This window comes from Centroberyx gerrardi, chromosome 22 (genome assembly GCF_048128805.1).
Source record: "Centroberyx gerrardi isolate f3 chromosome 22, fCenGer3.hap1.cur.20231027, whole genome shotgun sequence".
Taxonomy (NCBI): Eukaryota; Metazoa; Chordata; class Actinopteri; order Beryciformes; family Berycidae; genus Centroberyx; species Centroberyx gerrardi.
Window position 1 is genome coordinate 23,727,926 of NC_136018.1, and position 21,860 is coordinate 23,749,785.

A 21,860-nucleotide genomic window follows, 5' to 3' on the forward strand; every position below is an offset into this window, starting at 1 on the left:
TATATATATATATAATATATTTACAAAATATTGCGATATTCGATAATATCGAATATTCGATATTCGATAATATCCAATAGCAGCCCAAGCCTAGGACTATGATAGACTTTTGCCCACTTGTTTATGGTTGTGCCAGCTATTTTGTTTCACCTTACTATGATCAACTATTCCTTTATGGCCAATTTTATTGAAGTGGTTATTGAAGAGATTATATTGTCAAACTGTTATATTATCAAACTGCCTACTGCACGTGCTCATACATGTGCACATTTACATATATATTGTATGAGAGGGTTGTGATGTTTCATGCAGAAGTCCATGAAAAAGGTTTTTGATCAAGTAGATGAGTCACATCACAAATGTCTACAGTAAAACTAAAATGTAAACATGTTTTATATGCAAGGTGCATTTTTCTGTTCTTTCTTTCTTATATACAATGGCCTTAAGCCTATTAGTCATCTTCATGTAGTGGTGGAGTTGCTACATTTTTCCGTTTTTGGTATGTAAGAACTAGGGCAAGTGAGGGAAGATGAGACAGAATAACTTAAAGAATATTGAGCATTAATTATTAAGTTTATTAAATCTCTAGGGAGGGTGTTTTGGGTTCAAAAGATATCTCTTCAGCCAAGTCCTTCAGGTTTCCAGTTATGTTTTGTGACTGATTAATTTGCTACAAGGGAGTCTTGTCTTATATCATGTCTTTTTATTTATTTTCTGTATTGTTTTTGGTTCTCATATGATTCAGTTTGTGTGAACATACATATTTGGAGAAGAGTTAGGATGTTACCCCTCTGCAGGTTGTGATGATCACTACTGCTGCACTAATTGAATGATCAAGTAATCGCGATTATAGGAGCCATCTGCAATTATGAATAATAATAATTGTTTTGTTTTCCCCTTAAGAATTTTCCACTTCCATATTAACTTTGAAAAAAAGCAAATATGTTTGCAAATTGGTCAAAATGTATATCCTGCTGACCACTTCAGAACAACAGTGTGATGAGGTGCACAGTCTTTTTTCTGTATGTGATGGCTTGTCTTTGCTCCCTTTTGTGTTGTGTTATAAAAAAAATTGATTACAAAAAGCAAATTGAACGGATTTGTCGACTTTTGCTTTCCTTGGATGGTTGTTTTGAAGGATTCTGCTATAATTTGTACTAACTGTGCTGTTGGTCTCTTCTTTTGCAGCGGTGCATATAGAGGGGATCGTGCTCAGGGGCATCTCTCGGACCAGGATAGACAAGGAATACAACTTTGAGGTAGGTACACTAGACTTCCGCGAGCTGATGGCGTTTGTTGAGCCAACAGCTACGAGAGTGGAGAAGATGTATGAGGAAAGCGCGGTGAAATTGAGGGATGATCTGCCTGACAAGGGTAGCCTGGTTGTTTAATAAATGAATTTCAAATTGCACTTGTTTTCCGTTGTTGGCCAATTTACATAAATGTGAAAGCATTAGATAGTAATAGATATTCTTACAGGCCTATAGCCTACGAAATTAACTGTTTAGCGTTAGCCAAACTTTGGTTCCGCTTGTGTGTTTCCAGTCGGACACGGACTCCTACCCGCATTTTCACTTGGGTGTTAATTTCGGACCATATTCTTACATCAGTTTTTTTTGCGAGTACTCGAGTACTCTATAATAATTTAATGCGAGTACTCGAATATTGAAATTACTTAAAATGCCCATCCCTAGTACACACACACACACACACACACACACACACAAAGCTCTATTCTGAGGCCTAAATTGGTAAAGAAGTCTGCTGGAATTGTTTTCTAGTGGGAGAGAGTGTGTTTCTGTGTGTAGGCTTTAGTTCAGTGTTTAGACTAAGCCCTGGTCAGTCCGGTTGGGTCTAGTGTAGCTTTAGCTTTGCTACTGGGCACCACACACACTCGCATACATACACACACACAGTCTGGATGAAACGGGCAGTGGGAACAGAGGATAAACATCTGCTGGAGTGTTTCCTGGGATTCCCAGGAGAGAGAGAGAGAGAGATAAACTGTGAAAGAGAGAGCATGAGTAAGAATGACGTGCGTGTGTGCGTGATGGTGAAAGTGTGTAGTTTGCGTGTGTGAGTGTGTGCTAATGCATCGAGGATAGTGTTAAAGTGTGTGTTTGTGTGAGAGAGAGAGAGAGTGCATGGCTCAGAGCCAGAGTCGTTGCTGAGTCTGGACCAGGCAGGATACCGCTGGCTGCTTTCCGCTCTGCTGACATCTTCCTGTGTGTGTGTCTGTGTGTGTGTGTGTTTGCTTGTGTGTGCTCTCAGCCTTTGGGAGATGGCCAGTTTGCTGGGCTTTAGGCCTGCAACAAACAATTATTTTGATAATGGACTACTAAGAATTATGGCTAGATTATTAATTACAGAATATTGTGGCTAACAAAATGAAAGAAACTCAACACTAGGGGTGTTTGCAAAGCATTACTGTAAATTACATTCTACATACAGTCTGTGTAGACACTGTAGTTACATTTTTTTGGTAAAGAGAGTTGAAACCTAATCTAAAGCTGCACAAGGCAATTTTGACATGTTGGCAGCCCCATGGAAGACGAGGTTCCTATCCATTGTAAGATAAGATAAGATAAGATTGCACTTTATTGATCCCCTGGGGGAAATTCGGGTGCCACAGCAGCAGTTAGTGGAACAACGCCAAGGAAGTCAAGTACAGGAAAGGCAATAAAAAAGAGGTAATAAAATACAATAATATGGAAAAGGTAATGTACATAAATATAAGTGACAGTGCAAATAAATACAAATAAAATATCCAGATTTGGATAAGTCCAAGGATATAGTCCAGAGGTACGTATAATATCCATGTGCAACATAGTCAAGAGATTTAAGTTATTAATGCCGGTTAGGGGGAGGGGGGTCTAAGGGGCTAGGGTCCAGGGGCCAAGTTATTGTGCAGGTTGCGTGGGGGAGAGATGGTCACGGCTGACTGGCACAGGAGTCGCCGATGGTGTTGAACAGTTCAATGGCTGCCGGCACAAAGGAATGCCTGAGGCGCTCCGTCCGACCAGTCCAGTTTGTTGTTGAGCTGCACTCCTAGGAACCTATAAGAGTGCACCATCTCTGCTAGGGATGGGCACAGTTATTCAAATATTCAAAATGACGTGGGTATCCGACTATAGCCTTAGAGTGCAACACAAACACCTACGCTTTACAGCACCTACTCACCGCGTGGAGATCAAAGAAAACCTGTCCAAAATGTGTAAGAGAGTCTTACTGATTGAGATAGTGGAAGAAATCTGGAAATATGTCGGCATGGCATCACTTTGTATCTCCACAGGAATGTCAATCAACACACAGGATATGATGTTAATATCCCATTGTGCCATAATACAAGGTGAACATTCATGCAGAGGCCCAATTCAGAGTTTAACAGAGTGATATGCTACCATGCAAATGACCACCTTAGACAACATCAGGCTACACCGTCATAAATCAGCACCATAAGACAGGCAGCAACATTCACCAGCTACCTACTCTAGCTTCAGGGTGAATGAGAGTGTGGGCAAATCATTGGGGTTATCAAGTGGGCACCCTCCTTCACCAATGTTTCGTTGAATTAGGCCCACGACACCTCAAGAAGGCTCAACAGTGTATTCCAGCGTCCCAGAAACACCCCCCTCTTTACCCAGACTCAGCAGACCCAAGTCCACTACACTGTCATTTGCACCTTTTCTACCAACAACACTACTTTACACACTGCCACCAATATAAGAAAAATACACCACCAAACAACAATATGGGCCCAAGTTGCATCATCAGTAGCTTTTTTTTTGTTTTTGCTCTTTTCAACCTGGGCCTTACTTTCCTAGTTTTTGCCATCATGCCAATCGATTCTGATCACAATTGCATCAATTCATCGTCGAGCTACCTACCTCTGTTTGCAGGGAACGCTGCTCGCCAATGCAAACCAATGGGGCAAAGGGAAATTCAGTCAAACCCAAAAGCACCCAAAACATGTCCTTTTCAACACAATAGCATTCAAACAACTGTGGGACCTGCCTACATCCAATAGCCTGTTTATCCATGGCCTGAAACTTGAATATATTGCGATATTAGATTAGTTATTTTAGTAGAAAGTTCAAGAACTCTAGATTATAGACAACACTGCCACGCCCCATCATGCGCACATGAAGAACGGCAGCCAGTAGAGTAAACAAGGGAGCGCGTGAGCAATGCCCTAAAGTATGAAATGAACTATTATAACTGAAAAGTCTTGTGATAATTGTTCTATCACAACCATTAAAAGACATGGAACTGCAGTGAGTGTTATTGTGTTCAAAGGGCGTTTGTTTTCAAAGGGCATTTGAATCGCTTTTCAGGTTTGGCAGTTTGAGTTTCCCTTTGTCCATTCAAATTGTATTGTAGAACAGCGCTCCTTACAAACTACAGTGGAGTAATTGAAAATTTTTTATCTGAATTTATTGGCATGATGGTAAAAAACTATGAAAATAAAGCCCACGTTGAAAATATTAATTATTGTATAAATTATTGTTTAACAGTGTTAGTGTTTTAGGGTGGATTATTCTTGCAAAAATGAACACACTCCCCAAGCACACACACACAGTAACTAGCAGGGATATTTTGCACTCATTTACTCAAGGAAAATTTAGTAAGACAGATGGAGAGGGGAGAGTAAAAGCTTTGCCAGACAACAGCGAGTCGCTCCCACTCTCCATCTGTTTGTGTTGGACCAAACCACGGATACACACATACACACACACACACGCACACAGTACTCACCCCTTATCAAATAAACAGGCATGCATCATCTTGCACAACAGTGGCCATCTCTGACAGTGATGACCTTACTTAAACACCGAGCGTTGACCTCCCACCCATGCAACCTTGTGTTCATTCGTGTTGCTTCGGCGGTCATTGTACTTGAAGAGGTCTTATCCTCTTCATGGATACATAACTAATTAGTGCCCCATTGTAGTCTGTGTAGTGATGGAGAATGTCCTGTGCTGTGTTTCAGGTGAAGTGGTCAGACTCTTCGTCCAGCAGTGTGACTAAAACCCACCTGGAACTAGAGAACTTCCTGCTCAAGGTACTCACTCTTGTTCTTGTTTTCACCCATGCAATGCAGTGACTCATATTTAGCCTCATATTTACCCATGAAATGAACTCCCATTACTTTTACCTCCTGGAAAACAGAGTATCTTTAATGGTGACCTCATGCTGCACCAAGAGGAGTAAATCTAAATTTCTAACCTTCAGATTTTTGAACACTCCCGCCCCTCCGCACCCCTCCCATCAAATAAAACTGCCTTTCTCTCCCTGAGATCCTACTTAGACCTTGTTTACACTATTGAAAATGCTTTTTGGCAACAGAAACTGGCAGAATATGGGGTGAAATCTAGCTTTGGCTTTGCTACCTCTGGAGGTGGTGGATCAAAGCAGGATATTTAATGACTGAATGTAGCTAAAGCTAGATTCAAGGCTAGATTGTCAGACTGAAGCTACATTTGAGGCCAGATTGTCAGGTTAAAACTATATTTGTAGCCAAATTCTTTATGTTCAAAGCTATATTTGAAGCCAGTTTCTCAGGCCAAAGCTAGATTTCGAACGCAAGGTTCTCAGGCTAAAGCTAAATTCTCAGGTTAAAGCTAGATTTGAAACCAGTGTTCATACACAGAAATACTTTAGCTCAAGCTCTCTTCTAAAGGCAGATGGGGAAAGTGTCACTTGTGCAAACACGGGCCTCAGTGTATCATGCTGTTGTTTATTTAACTCTTTCTTTCCGCAGCTTCCTAAGGATCAGTGTACTGAGTCTTTTGAGAAGGGCATCCTGAGGCTCCTGAACCAGGGAGACCAGTATGAGAGCAGGGAGGTGGAGAGGACCCTCAGGTATGTCTAATCCTCATATGTAACATCGTCCTCATAACATTATATCACATGTTTTCAAACTTATTCTCAGCAGAATCATTTTCAGATGTTTTTTTTTTGTAACCCACAATTGATTTTGCAGCTATTGAATAGGCTAATGCACTGTTTTTAGAGGCTCTTGTCCCACAGTCACCATACCTTACATTGACTATTAATGCCATAGGCCAGGAATGTTTTTGCCACTTCACTGTTTTACCAGCCAACAAGATTTTTGTGGAATAGAATAGGCCCTCCGAATGATTGGTTACCCGTTGGATGGTAAACAAACTTACCAGCCACAGTCAAGACTTACCAGCATCTGGTGGCTGGTGGTAATTTCGCAGATCCACCCACAGATACACACACACACACACACACACACACACACACACACACACACACGACTTGAACTGAAATGTAGTTTTTGTCCCTGTATGTGCTTTCCCATCTCAGTGTCAGAGTTTACCGCAGAAAATGTAACAGGTCAAGTTAGTAGCTATTACTCTAATGCCTAAATAAATAATAGAACAAGAACAAGAGTGCATTTCATTTTTAGCATTTTTATCTTGGACTCTGCTCCTGCCTGTGGTGGCGTTATAGCTCAGCTTTGATTAGTACGGTAGCCCCTTTGACCAAACCACTCTGTCCACTGGCTCTCCAGTGAGTGATGGACAATGGTGGATCCCATTAAACTCGCTCCAAGTCTCAAGGCAGATGTGTGGGTGTATTTTGGATTTCAAAACAAAACGGAAAGAAATGAACGCAATAAAGCCTTGTCGTTTGTCAAATTTGTCATTCGACTTTGAAGTACTCCAAACTTAACATGCTCATCTGACTAGATGCAACTATTTTTCTAGCTGTTCAGTTTTCACACACAACTGAGCAGTAAAGGAGTAGGCCCTCCAGAGTTTGAATACACTGCTCCATACATGGTTGATGTAAATTCGCCCTCAGTGGTTACACAACATGACTGTAATCCTTATAGTCAAACAAGCTGCAGCCAGTAGGCTGCGTTCATGCTAGTGTTCCATATTGGCAGGGTGCACATACAGTGACAATACCAGGAAAACACAAGATAAGATAATAAAATGAGTCAAGCCAGAGAGGACAGTTTCAACCAAGATTATATGATTATCTGTTTCAAATACTGTATCAGGGACGCAAACAACTCGCTTTTCGGCAAATGTCGCTTTTTTCACATCAATTTGGGTGACTTGTGTGAATCGTCCAGATCCAAAGAGGTTTTTTTTATTGGGGGGGGTGGATGACGGACGAATCTCCTTAACAATTCCTACAGTGTATTTCTGTCACGCTCATATGAGTGAGCTGCATTGAGCAAAAAATTCTACTCAACTGTCAGGACCTGTTGCGAGGAAAAGTAATACTTTTCTAATTCTGAAAATAAAAAATTTTACTACTTAACATCTGCCTGTCTCTTATTGATCTGAGTATATTAAATAGAATTTCCTATTTATTTAAGCATATAGCACAGGCCTTCGTCACATGGTTATATATTACGCTGTCGCATTTTTTTTTTTTGACTTCGGGTAGCTCTCTCTTTTTTCACCATACATTTGTTTGCATCCCTGTGTATGTTCTAACTCTAATCATCAATAATGACCATTATCATCACATCAATAAATGAGCACAATATATTCAGTGTTAACTACAGTCATCTTTGGAATGATAGTTTTTGAGCCAGTTTCATTTGGGGAAGAAAGAAAATCAAATATTTGGAAGGCCCTGGAGCAACATTTAGTAACAACAGGGCAAGTATGTTTGAAAGGGACCTTGTAGTGTGTGTTTTCGTGTGTGTGTGTTGGCCAGTGAGGGGAGGTGCAGGTGTTTGTTTGTCAAAGCCAACTACGCCCCCTCCTGGTACCATGCACACACACACACACGTACACAACCTAGTGTCCATCAGTTTCATTTTTGTGTAAAGAGAAAGTACTGAAAGTGAAACCTATCTGTCTGAACACAAGCTTTTCATCAGTGAACCTTATGTTGACTGCCCAGCTGCATTATGGCCTTTCCTACTGTAACTTGCTCTCACATCTATCAGTCTGATTTGTTGTCATCGTTCACATACTTTTTTTTGTAACTCTGGCATTATAATTAATTGATAGAATAATTGGCCGCTAACAAGTTAACAAAATAATGAGCAGTTGTAGACCTAGTGTTAACGCCATACGTTTAATGTAGGTAGTGGTTCATGGTCTCATGCTTGAGACCAGGGATAACAGTCCACCCATTCACACCATAGTGTAGTCCAAACGCCTTCAAGATTTCACTTTAATTTGTATTTACTTGCATCTAGAGTCTCTACATAGATGTAATATAAAACTCTGGCTTGTCTAAAAGTGATTCTAATATGATGCCTTCCTCCTTGGAGATATAGAAACAAGAAAAGTCACATAAAAGCTCAATTTCACTGTCAAAATGATCTTACTATGTCTCAGACACAAGCATTTCTATGTCCAGATTTAGCCCTTTAAAATTCCAGTGTCCTGCTGGCTTAGACTTCCCAAGTTGACCTTTGCATGCAGCGCTTGTGCAGAAGGGCAAAGGTCTTCGAAGTCTAGAAGTCCGTGGCAGTCACACTCATCCAGTTTTTCAAAGACTTGCTGAGAAAACTACAAGTGGTAACTGGTAACTAAAAATGCATCCCAGTGCAAAACCAAGACTGGCAAATGTCAGTCTAGAAACCAACCAGGCAGCCATACTCATCTTTTCCTTTTTTAGATGGATTGCCAAGTGCTGGCGGGACTTATTATCTCAAAGCAGCTTCCCTATAAATGGGTAGCTAGCTTGTGGCCACCCATGACCTTTGGTTAAAATGTTAAAATTGCTAACAATGCTAACAAGCCCTTTTAGGAAAACTGAAAGATAAATTTAGAACCTTTTTTTTCCCCACAATGACAAGTGTCTAGTGTAGCAAATAACAGACTCCATTTCTTATACTTTTAAGTGAGGCGGCACCGTGAGAGTTTTTGTTTTTTTGGCAGCGGGAAAAGGCCACCAGAGCTATATGGAAGTCTGGGGGGTTTGAAGGCAACATGAAACGGCATTTTGAGAGTCTGTTGCTTGAGTAATTCAATGTATATCCGGCTGAAACAGGATGAGGGGGGCAGGACACAACATGGGGAGGGATCGTTCAAATGTTTTTAGCTTTAGTTTTTTTCTTTTGAGCAAACATGGAAAGTGACTCAGAAGAAATGGATGCTAGCCTATGCTGTTTTCCAGGAAGGAAAAGCAATGAGGATTTGATATAAAATAAAAACATTTGTCAAATTTGTGACCTGTCTTGTTAAATAAGCGTACTAAGTCCTACCACCAATGTATTTTAGTTTTTCCACTGCCTGCTGAAAAACAACTGATCTTCTCTCTCTCTCTCTCTCTCTCTCTCTCTCTCTCTCTCTCTCTCTCTCTCTCTCTCTCTCAGGGAAAGGTTCCTTTCTGCCCCTCCAGTTTTCAGACAGACCAGAAAGGTCTGTAGCTTCTTCAACTGTGACTCCAGCTACTCTACAAAACCAACATGCTGTAGATGTAAGTATCAAACTGAGGGAGAGAGAGAGAAATATCTGATCTCATTGCTTCATTCTGGCATTTTCAAAATTACACTGATTGGCCCAAGGTTGGCATTGCAACGTTTGTTTACTTGCTGGATTATTCAGAGACTTCGGTGGAATGATTCATCATTTATTACACTGATTGGCCCAAGGGGTAACTGCAATTACAGCTCCAAACAAGGTGACATATTTGTTACTGATTGGCCCAGACAGGGGACTTCATCATTCATAGGGGACGACATTATCTTGATATTGGTCAAATGTTGTGTTACATAGAAAGCATTGCGTTTGCGTCTTTCTCGCCGTTTCAACCGACAGCTGACTCTGGAGCCAATATTGTCTGCGGGTAAATGTAAGGTTGAGAACTGACTCAAAAACAGATTAATAAATATTGTCATCAGAGTTTTGTCCACATTGAAACTAGGGAGCTTTCTCGGTGTTTCTGGCAGATGTGCTGGGCGTTGGCTGGGAAACACAGGATCAGTCCAGGACCAGTGCCAAGACACTGGTCCTACTGGACCAGCTCCACTGGTCAATAATTAGAGGGGGTTACACCACAAGGGGGTTATGGTAAAGTCTACAGCTATTGCTGGTTTTAGTCAGTTACTTGTTTTTTAAATCTTTTTTATGATTCTCGACTTTTTTCATAATCTCACATTGTTTTTCTCTCATAGTAAGTTACGCTACTACTGCTGCTATTTCGCACATCCTGTTCACGCTGGAATCCAGTGAAAGTGGAAGTGAAATAAAGGGAGTGAACGTGAAAAAAAGCTAAACAGGATGTCTGCAGGTTCTGAAAAAGTCTTAAAGTGTATTATCTAAACTCAAGGTCTTAAAGAGACTTGAATAGTTGAATATGGCATTTTAAATCTCAAATTCCGTTTTAGAGTCTTAAAAATATTGTAGTTTGTGCTCTTAATTTTGATGTTTGTTACATTTCATTCTCATTGGTACTAAAAAGTAGAGTTGGGGAGGGATGGAGAGAAGGGGAGGAAGAGGAGGAAGGCAGGGCGGATAAGAGGAGAGAGAGGCGGGGAGTGAGGGGAAAAATGTGAGAAGAGGAGGAAGAGAAAACGGAGGAAGAGAAACCAATTTACAAAGTGTGAAGGGAAAAGCGATGAAGGTAGGATGTGTTGATAAGGTATTGAAGCAGTGCCTTGCCTGTCTATGGGTGTGTTTTTTTTCCGTGTGTGTGTGTTTCTGGCATATGTGTAAGCCAGTAGTAGTTAATATCCTTCACACCATTCTGTGCCAACCTCAACAGTGTTCACAGAATCCTGATGCTTGCAGATTTTAAAGGGAAAATCCACCTTAAAACACTTCAACACTGTCAAAGAACCGCTATTGCCGATGTTCCTTGAATCAGCAGAAAGATTTTCAGATATCAAAAACATCAACAAAGTTCTGCATCCAGAATGATGCGTCTGACCTTGATAACTCATCGTGAACTGTGTCTCTCCCTATAGGCAACTGCCAGCTGGGGAAGGCCTACCAAGGAGACTGCTCCGACGCCTCCAGCCAGGAGGAAGGTGAGCAGAGGCGGACTTATTCTACAACGCATTTCCCACAATGACGCTGACCGTTTAGCCGCTGATTCAGGTGTTTTCCCTTGGGAGAAGAGGAGCGACAAGGACAGAGCAGCAAAGACGAGGATAGGAATACACAAGACCGAATGAGGCTCAGTTGTGCAGCGACCAAAAAAGTGTTAAACATTCAAAACTGTCTTATATTTTAGATTCTTTAAAGTAGCCGCCCTTTGCCTTGATGGAAAGGCAAAGGCTTTGGAAAGAAATTCATACAAAGGCATCAACTTCACTATTTATATTTGTCTAAGAAACACATTTCAAGCATTTAAGCATAAGCCTTTAGATCAAAAGTTAGTGTATGTTATCATGAATGTTAACATGTATAAGCTATCTGAACACAATAACTAATAGAATGTAGACCAACATGTCAATTGTGGATGTGTGCCATTTTAATAATGTTGATTGATCTTGGTATATTAAGACCCACAAGCAGTGACACAACTCTGGCACTTTGACAATGGTTTATTTGCTGCTATTGGACTAAATAGGGCTTTTTGTGGAAAGAACGCCCAGACAGTTGTGTTTCAAGCCCTTCATTGGTGGCATTTCAGCAATGCTTTATGTATCTGTGAGAGAAGCCTTTTATGGAGTTACCGTGTCAGCAATAAGGGCAAGGAAAGGCTGGCTAACCGGTGCCTCAGTGCTAGCTTTAACTGCATGGCTAACATGATAAGCTAACTGGTGTTTATTTTGGGAGGCCATTGGGAAAGGCTGAGTGCCTGACTCCGTCTCCAACCCTCATATTTCACGGCTATATTTGCCTGGTTGTGTGCTGGACTCTGCTCTGCCTGGCCAGCAGTAATCACATCCCTGGCCTGGCTAATACTAGCTTCAGCATTGCTAATGCTACAGTAACTTGTATATGTTAGCCTACAGTTATGCTAATATAGGCTAACCACTTGTCAAACTTAGGTTGGGATATTTCCGGAAAATAAACGGACACTGTGAGCGAAGCACTGAATGTGACAGAATGGAATAGAAGCTTGGCATGCAGTAGCACTTAGTTACACCTCAAGCGCTTATGATAACCAGAGAGAGATGTGTTGAGGAGTGGCTCACCCCCAAGCTCTACTACACCCATTACCCATGGAGGGAGTGCTTCCTTTGAAATAACTGACAGCTGCTCCACTGCTGCGTTGTGTTGGCATTGCATTTGTGTTTTGCTGGTAATGTGTTGGCATTGCATTGGCGTTGCGTTTCCGTTTTGTTGGTGTTTTGTTGATGATGTGTTGGCATTGCGTTGTGGTTGCTGGGCCTAGATCCATGGCCTTGCCACAACAACACACACTGTAAAATACTAAACACTAATATGGCACTGTAAAATACTAAACACTAATATCTCACTTTAACTGCTGCCTTAACTTAAACCACTGAATTTCCTATGGACTGAAGACATTGACACAGTATAGTGCAGTATGTGTTGTGTAATGATTTAACAGTGTGCTATGGGTTCTAATTAGGGTTCAACCCATAATGGGTTTTTAAAGGCAAATACTGATATAGACATGTTCAAATTGAAACTGCTGTATTTTTTGTCAATAATCTGTAAATCTGTCCATTTTCCCCCAGAATTTATTATTGTCAGGGTGGAAAAGCCTCTGAAATAGCATTTAGACCATGGGACACAAACTCTCTTCTTTGATGACGATGATAATAATAATAATAATAATAATAATGAAAACAAATTGTTGCATACTTGTGTGGAATCTGATCAAAATATTTCATTACAATTAATTCAGGGTAAGGGCTTCCCATATACAACCGGTGTCTTATTGATAAATTCTACAATAAATGTGTAATCAAATTAACTGAATCATATCAGAGGTGGACGATGCTCACTGAACCCGATCCCATTAGTACAAGTACAATATCAGCCCAATATATTGGCAACCCAATAGTTTGGTCTAACCCTATTTGCTAATGGTAAAAGCTAATGGTGTTTTGTTGCTGTTCTCTCAGATTTAGAGTCGTATGTTCAGGGGCACAAGAAAAAGCATGGAACCAAGAGTCCCTCTCTAGGGTAAGTAGACCAGTTCTGGTCTGATCTGCTCTTCTGCTCTTTTGACTATCTTCTCTACTTTTTCTGTTGTGCATGTTCATTCTATTCTAAGATAAGATAAAACTTTGTCGACCCCCATGGGTAAACTGGGACAGTTTACCAGCAAATAGTAATGCAATAGAGCAAAGAAACATTGCTAAGATGTTCGTTTTATCATATGCAACCGACAATTTCAATAGCATGTACACTACAGCAAGTAGAAATGTATGGATGAAAGTATAAATCGAGTATCAATGACAGCATTTGTGTGTGCAAAATAACAGCAGTAGTAGGGCTGGGTATCGTTAGGATTTTACATATTTTACTGGTGCCATTTTCGATTCTTCTAATACGTTTATTGGCTAAAAGTTGCTGAATATGCGTGACACCTAAAAGTTAAACAGAGTGAGATTGTCGCATCTTGAGTATCATGTAAAATTCAACTTCCCCATTTGTATTTACCATTTTTTTTTGGTCATTTGAGCGCACTCTATACATATAATATTTCCGACAGCATTTGAAGGCAGCATCTGCTTGCTGCTGTTGTGACTGTTGGCGCGGTGCAGAACAAGTGGGGAAAATCTAGGAGATAATGAGGTAAATATTGGACTTTTGGACCCACAGTGCAGTCGTTCAGCTTCAGAACATTTGGATTATGCTGCATAAGCTGTTTGGAGTAATTTTATGGTCTTTTTTTAACTGCAACAGCAAACTCGCTGTATGTTATGGACATACAAACTTAATCTGTGTTTTGACTAACATGAGGGTGATAAGATAATGACAAAACCGGGACTAAATTGCAACCGGTTCTCAATACCCAGCCCTAAGCAGTAGTAGCAATAGAACATAATAAGACTTTAAACTGTGGTGTTTTTCTCACTTTTCTACTTACTACTTTCTCACTTTTCTGAACTTCTGAGCAGCTGATCTAGTCTAAAAATTCATTCTACTGTAGCAGAATTCAATACCGTCCAATACTCTCTTAGCTTTTTCCACAGTCATTCTATACAATACAGTAGCAGTAAAGAAACCCACTTCTCATTGCCGATTTGAGAACGCTATTTTGGTCGACGTCCTAATTCCTCCCCTCTCCACCAGACTTTCCAGTGCCAAAGGTTCCCAGGGGGAGAGTCGGAGGGGGGGGCACAGCTCGGAGCACAACGGTCCCGCAGAGTGGAGGAAGAAGGGTTGTACACTGAAGAGCAGCCAGGATGCTGAACAGGTGAGGAAAGAGGCCTAAAATTCACGTCACTATATCATTTGAAGCATGGACAGCATATATCACGGTATATTTGCTTCTCTTAAAATTTAAACAAACAAACCCTCTGAAGGCGTTTACCAGCGTTCATCTTCCCACCGCTGCTCAACAATTCACTTGCTTTATTTGTTGCTTTCCTCATATTCCACAGCGTGTTTTGATTTGAGGTGAAGAAAAAGGTTCCTCTTTGTTTTCTGCGACGCTTTTCTTCGCCATTTCTCATCCTATGTTTAATTTTTCTTCTTTCAGATAGATACATGTATTTACACACGTCGTATTTTGGAACAGTGACAGTTTACCACATAGATTTACTAAAAGGTGAAGATGATGTTAAGGACGTTACAACTGACAAAACTATTCCTGTGACAAAAGAAACCCCATGCCATGAATTAACATTTACTTCTGTACTCCATGCAGTAGAAAGTCCACATGTGAATGTAGTTTACACTTACTCTGTTCAAAAATAACGGCTCATTTGACAGAACCATGTTGTTGCAAGTCCTAATCATTTCCATCTATTCACAGAGCTTTCTTGTGCCTGAACGCTGCTGTTTAGCTCTTAGCTGTATGCCTGCAGCTATAGCCTTGAGTCAGCTTGCAGAAATGAGCTCTTTGTTTTTTCATCTGTGTATGACATGCTGCGAATAAATGTACTAATATATACAATGGCACCAGAAGCCCTTCTTTAAGCAGCTCACATCACATGGCGTGACACGGTGCGTTTTAACAGAGAAATTGTAGGGGTTTTGGTTCATGCTTCACACATAAACAGACACAACCAGCAAACTTAAAGACCCCGTGACACGGCATTTTTACTTCCTTGATTTGACGTATTTCCTGGAGAAACAGGATGTTGGGGGCAGGACATAATGCAGGGAGGGATCATTCAAAAGTGTAAACCAATGGGAGATCAGCTAGGGAGAGAAAGGCAGTTTGATTTGATGGGAGGGGCAGAGTGGGCAGGACTGCTCAAAAATCTGTGATGATTTTATTGGTTGTAATTTCTATTTACGCCTGCTGGTGCAGCATGAGGTCACGGGAAAAGTAATGGGAGTTCATTTCATGGGGACTTTAAAGCGGCTGAGGCTAGATGACATCCTTGGAAAGGGCCAGGTTTCCCACTTGGGGGATTAATAAAGTTGTCAATCAGTAATGGAGATGAGGTTAAGGACTAAACTCAGTAGATTCACAAAGATCACAATTAAAAATGTACACAATTATAGTAGGTAGCTGAGAGTGAAGTTAAGAAATAAGGTGTTCGCTGAAGAGAAAAAAGCAGGTGTAAATGCTATTTTCTGAGTGCTGAAACATATTTAACTGGAAAATAAGGTTCTTGCTAGGTCAAGATAAGGTGTTCGGCATGTGATAGCAGCACAGGTGTCTAGCAGAATCGGGCCAATGATTAACTTTACTATGAAGCCCAGCACCATAAGTCAAATTTAAGGACAAATCTCTGAACACTAGTTAATGATTATGGGTTATAGTTACATGAGGGCCTGCAGGATTTTGTTCACATAACTACTCCTATATGAACTCTCTCCTATACTACTCAACTCTCTGTGCGTGTGTGTGTGTGTGTGGTTGAGAGGATCTGTCACGCACTAAGCCACGTGAATGAGAGTACTCACCACTAAGCTTAGTGATGTAGGTCAAGACTGTGTGTATGTGTGTGTGTGAGAGAGAGAGAGCGAGAGAGCACTCTGCTGACAAAGCACATTCTCTCTCTGTCTCTCTCTCTCTCTCTCTCTCTCTCCCTCTCTCTCACACACACACACACGCACACACACTATCACAATAGAGTCATTCACAGCTCATTCATTGCTCCATTCATCCGTCCATACACAGGAATACCTTGCTACTGGATCCACACAATTCATAGTTTGACCAAAAATAGGGCTAGTGAACGCTGGCTATTTTACATTATCAATATGAGAAGGCATTTCAGGAATAATAGATAGGCATATTAACCGTGGTATGTATGAGACTGTGTGTGTGTGTGTGTGTAACTGTGAAAATCAGCAGCAATATGAGCAGCCAATGTGACACAAACACAAACTCCCTGGTCATGTGATGGTAGAAGTGTATAGTCAAACCTTGTTATGTAATAGCATAGTAAATGCCTCTCTGTGCTGCTGGACAGTGTTGCATTGTCATCTGTATTACCGAATATCATATTTTCTCTATACAGTCCCTCCAGGAATATGTGATTTTACAATTGCAATAATAGCGCACACAGTCACCACAATATTTGAGACAATCCAAGCACAGTATTTTCCTTCCATGTTTTTTTCTGTATTTCTAGTAGTTTATATGATATATATAGTATGCTTATAAACACAAAGTGAATATTCTTGATGGGAGGTAGTTATAAATATCCCATTTTCTGTATCTTTTTAGTGCCACTTCAGTGCCATATTTCCTTGACTTGTGATTTTGACCAATTCACGCAAATTTACTACTAAATTAACACCTAAAACTCCACACATTGCATCATAATCGTTGAGAAAACCCGCCACAAAATTGTGTTTTTGAGTTGAGCAATAATCACCAAAAAACTCCAAAATCCTGGAGGGACTCTATGTTAACAATTTTGAAGTTTGGGATGAAAGTTGAGATGCTGAAATGTCGTTGACACTTGCCGTCCTCCTCACAGCACCAGGACAGCGAGAAGAGAAGCCACCCAGTCGGCAAAACCAAGAGCCGAGCTCCGGCCACCGAGAGGTAGGCCAGAGACGACTCCTATGATTTTTATGGCAATGCACATCATTTGTTTTGATAGCCAACTCCATGTGTTACAAATACAGAAATAATAGTAATGACCCTAACATTTGAAACTGTGAAATCGTATGCGACAAAGTGCGAAAACAAAGTCACGATGCTCGATGTGCGTCACCCAGAAGCCATCAGCAGCAGTTTTTCAAAGTAAAAGCCACACATCCTAGGAGTCCAAAAAGGACTGATTGAGGTTTTCAGCATTTTCACATCAGGGGAAAGCCTGCTCAAGCTGTAGTCTGTATATACGAGACAAGCCGTGTGCTAGCACTAAGCTAGCCCATATTGTCAGTGACGCTAAAGCTGCTTATATCAGTGGATCACGGCATCTGTAAAAGGCCTATCTGCCTATAATCTGCCAGAGACTCACTCATCATATCCCATATATTCCACTGATGGATAGGGCAAGGTTTCCCTCTCAGCACATTGATTTCTCCCACTAGATGCCAGAGATGAAGGGTTTTCCCATAGTCTGAAAAGGTAACTAGATTTCTCACTAATAACGTAGTCAGGGGGTCTGAAAAGTCCCTGAAGCTAGTGTCAGTCACCATTCTGCAACAGCTTTCAGTCAAGCAAGCAGCACAGTGGGAAGTCCCACCTGTACATGCTGGTTCTTCTGCTTAGCCAATTACCCAGTTGTGTTATTAACACACGCCCTCTGCTGTTTGGATGGCAACATTGAGGCAAAGGTGAAATGATTGTAAGAGATGTTTTTTCTTAAACTTCAAAACAAAAACACTTTGTCACTTGAAGAAAAGGCTTTGGCGTCCACCAGAAATGTACCTGTTTACGTTTATTCCTCATACTGTGATATTTGTTGTTGTTGATAATAATTGTAATAATCGTCCTTGTTTCCCATCTCTCTCACTCATCAGGGAGAAGGGGAATAAGGGAGCTGCCTATATGACTAATGGTAGTTTGGTGCCACGCCCGACACCCCGGGGGAAAGGTAGGTGTCTAATGGCTGTTGTGACAGATGGGCGGATGGGTGTTAATGCACCAACAGAAACAACCTGTAATTATTCCAGGATCACTGTGAATGAATGTAATGGATGTGAAATTACAAGATTCACGACAAATCACATGGTCTCCTGTAATAGGAGTTATGTGCTGCTGTTTGTCGTTGAATGTTTACGCTGCCAGTTGTTGATGTGTTGATATCAGACCTGGTCAAAATGTCAGTTTATGTGCTTTACACAATGCAAGGAAGGCTTGATTTCCTTGTTGAGGCTGTCCTTGTTGAGGCTGTCAAGATGAATCATGTACATCATGTTAAACTGTTTGAAGCCACATTCAGATCTTTTTCGTTTTTCGATCATTTTTCTCAGTGGGGTACTTAAAGAATAGCCAGCTGACTGTAGAAATTACCATGAAATCATTTCACTTAGCCTACATATAATTGTGTCTAGAAAAATGGGTAATTCTGCCCTCAAGTGTTTTTTTGATGCTCAGTAGTTTAATACTTGGTTTGATAATCAGTAGTTTGATGCTCAGTAGTTTAACACCCTGTAGTTTAATACTCATTAGTTTAATGTTCAGTAATTTAATACGCAGTAGTTTGATGTGTAGTAGTTTAAGGGTCAGTAGTATAACACTCAAAAATTGTTGTAGATGGCGGTTCCGGTCCAGATACGTTTGGTGAAACGTCATCAGAGAGCTACAGCTCTCCATCCAGCCCTCAACACCATGAACCAGAGAGCCTGGACAGTGAGGACGACAACAACAAAGGTAGAACACACACACACACACACACACACACACAATCCACTGAACGTACAAAATTTCTGGACCACCTTCAAGTTTCACCTCCTTTAGATGATACAGAATATATTTGTAGAATACATTATAACTATTGAATATAACTAGAATGTTACAGAATGTGTAAAGTATGTTATAGAACTATCGAATATACTTATATAATATTACAGAACATATAGCATATAACTATAGAATATGATTTTAGAATGGAACAATTAAATTTATCAATTTAATTTATATGAGAATATAAAATGTCTTCCTCCTCTTTTTTCATTTCTTTGGTGGGGTGGATTGGAAGATTTTCATATTTCTGGCAGTGGGTCAAATTTCCCTATTGCTGAAAGAATGTCAGATTGAGACATTGAGAAATTTGTCAAAAAAAACAACTGGTCAGAACATTCAATTATTTGGATAATGTTGAATCAGTTAGCTGGATACTGTTGATGAGTCCCGACCAGTGTGAAAATAAAGACACCAGAACGAGTAAAGTCTGAATTGCTCTTCATGGCAGTGAATCCAATCGTATCACATCAAATCACATCAAAAATGAATGCATCAAATCGTCTTGCTCAAAGATTTCTCTCCTGTGTTGAATCCCTAAGTGACTTCTATGTAGTCAGGTTGTTTGGCTGTGCATTTCTCTGTCTGTCCTCATACCCACAGCTGTTGTTGAAGGTACATTGACATAACCTCTTACCTAACCTTGTTTCATTGTTAGATACCGACAGCCACTCTGACGACTCCAGTAAAGGCCCAGTCCCTGACATCTTCTTCCCCCACCAGACTGAAGCTGTGGTGGGGGATGTCACCTCTGTCCTCCCTCTGTCTTCCAACAACCACCCGGCCCAGATGGAGCGCCTCTGCCCAGAGACTAGCGCCGACTTCCCCCCTCTCTCCTTCATGCATTCTCTGCCCTATGTGCTCCCCAACGGGGCCGCCGACTCTCCGCTTTCAGCGGTCCCCCCTCCCGGCCAAAGCGTCATCCCTGATGGGAAGCCCTCTTCCGGGACACTGATGATGCAGATACCCCTGGTGCCTCCGGCCATCGCGGGCCCTGGAACTCTGGGAGACCCGGAGAAGAGGGAAGCGCTCCCCGCCTTTGGGGCTCCAGCCCTGGGCCTCCACCCTCCGGGAAGTCCTGCTCTCCAGCCTGTGGCTCAGAGGTTCAAAACGGCTTTGTCTCAGAGCCAAGGTGGTACTGATGGAGCTTCAGGGGGTGGTTCTACTCCAGCTGCTCCCCAGGCTTCTCACCAAGCCCCTGTAGGGGCCATCAGTGTCATTTCTCCAGGCCCCGCATCCTACTCCTCTCCTCTCCAGCAGGCGTTCCCCAGCCCAGACCCAGCCAGCGTCAGCTCAGGCCTGGTGGAGCCTTCACATGCCAAGCACCCGGGCCTAACCTTACCCTCCGGCCTGCCTTCCCCATACACCATGCCACCTATCCCAACCTCTGTCATGCCCACTATAGGAGCACCTGTGGGTGCTGGGGGAATAGCTCCATCTCCTGGGCAGGTTCAGGCAGCTGTACCTCCGGCGGTGCCCACCCATACCCCCGGTCCCGCCCCCAGCCCCAGCCCAGCACTTACCCACAGCACAGCACATAGCGACTGTACATCCTACATCAACAGCAGCACCTCCTGTGGAAGTGCCCCTGTTGCCCCTGGCAACCCCGTTGCCCAGCAGCAACCCCAGCAACAAGTGGCTCCCCAGCAACCAACACCACCACAGCAGCAGCAACCAATGGGCTGTGGGACTTGTGGCTGTCACAACAACTGTGGTAGCAGAGGCAGCAGCAGCAACAACAGTGCCAGCGGTTTGTCAGCCAGCCACGCCCCCTTATTCTTCCCCGCCCACCAGATGGCGGCAACGGCGCGGCAGGTATTCGGCGTTCCACCGGCTCTCTTCCAGCTCACCACCCTGTGCAGCAATAGCTACCTCACCCAGGCCCAGCCTCCTCACCAGGCCAACGGCGCCGCCACCCTGCCGCCCTTCTTCCCGACCCCTCCGCCTCCCGCCCCGCCGCCTCCCTACGGCCCCCTCCATACTCACTCCCACAGCCACGCGGACGTTCCATCGCACATGCTGGGCACCCAGGCGGCGGCGGCGGTGGCAGCCGCAAACTACAGCCTCCACCAGCAGATGGCGCCGGCGGCAGCGTTCTGCCAGCGCTTCTACCAGCACGTCTACCCCAACGCACTGGGGCTGCTGCCTGCTGCTACGCTCGGGGGCGCCGGAATCAACAAGAAGAACGGCAACGTGTCCTGTTATAACTGCGGCGTGAGCGGCCACTACGCTCAGGACTGCAACCAGCCTTCCATAGACTCCACACAGCAAGGTAATGCAACTATACAGGACAGGAAGAAGGGGAAGCCCTGGTTGTTCCTACCCCAATACCCCCAGAAGACATAGGCATCAGAAAGTCCAACATCCAGCCAAGACTTTGAAAGCTTAGGGCAAGGTTCTTCCATTCTGGTCCTCATGTCTGGTAGGTTTTTGTTCCTCCCTGGCAGTTAATGTGGCACACTTGGTCTCAAGTAGACACAGACCAGGTGTGGCTCATTAACCACCATGTAGAACTAAAAGTCTGCAGGACACCGGCCCACAAGGACCAGAACTGAAGAACCCTGACTTAGGGCACGTTCACACCAAGCATGTTCTGAGCGCTTTATTTGAACTCTGAAGTTAGTTTGGCCAGGTGAGAACAATGCCATTTGAGTGAGAACGTAATCGAGCCAACTACAGGAAATGACCCCAAAACACTTGGGGTTTATGGGTATAAAGAGACGGATGTTGACATCTGATAGCGAGCCGTTCCTCATTCTTGGAAAGCCTAGCATCACAAAATGAAGCGAGGGCAAACCGCAGTCTGGACTGATGCTTATATTCAGCTGCTTCTTCATGTGTTCTTAACTGGTATGAACACCAGAGAAGGCAAATTACAGCAAAGAGCACAGACAAGAGCTTAGCTGACGTTACAGCAACTGTAATTTGTTTTGATCGCC

The 21,860-nt window shown here is 42.5% G+C and overlaps 1 protein-coding gene across 1 annotated transcript in view; it reads left to right on the top strand.

Annotated features, from left to right (window-relative positions):
- zcchc2 (zinc finger, CCHC domain containing 2) overlaps positions 1-21,860 on the top strand; it is a 38,134-nt gene that overhangs the window by 12,128 nt on the left and 4,146 nt on the right. The window contains exons 3-13 of the mRNA XM_071895345.2: positions 1,189-1,259; positions 4,991-5,062; positions 5,762-5,862; positions 9,323-9,426; positions 10,916-10,978; positions 12,995-13,055; positions 14,172-14,295; positions 16,985-17,052; positions 17,979-18,052; positions 18,715-18,831; positions 19,580-21,193. Of these exons, the coding sequence (XP_071751446.1) occupies positions 1,189-1,259; positions 4,991-5,062; positions 5,762-5,862; positions 9,323-9,426; positions 10,916-10,978; positions 12,995-13,055; positions 14,172-14,295; positions 16,985-17,052; positions 17,979-18,052; positions 18,715-18,831; positions 19,580-21,193 (2,469 nt within the window). The remainder of the gene's footprint in view (positions 1-1,188; positions 1,260-4,990; positions 5,063-5,761; positions 5,863-9,322; positions 9,427-10,915; positions 10,979-12,994; positions 13,056-14,171; positions 14,296-16,984; positions 17,053-17,978; positions 18,053-18,714; positions 18,832-19,579; positions 21,194-21,860) is intronic.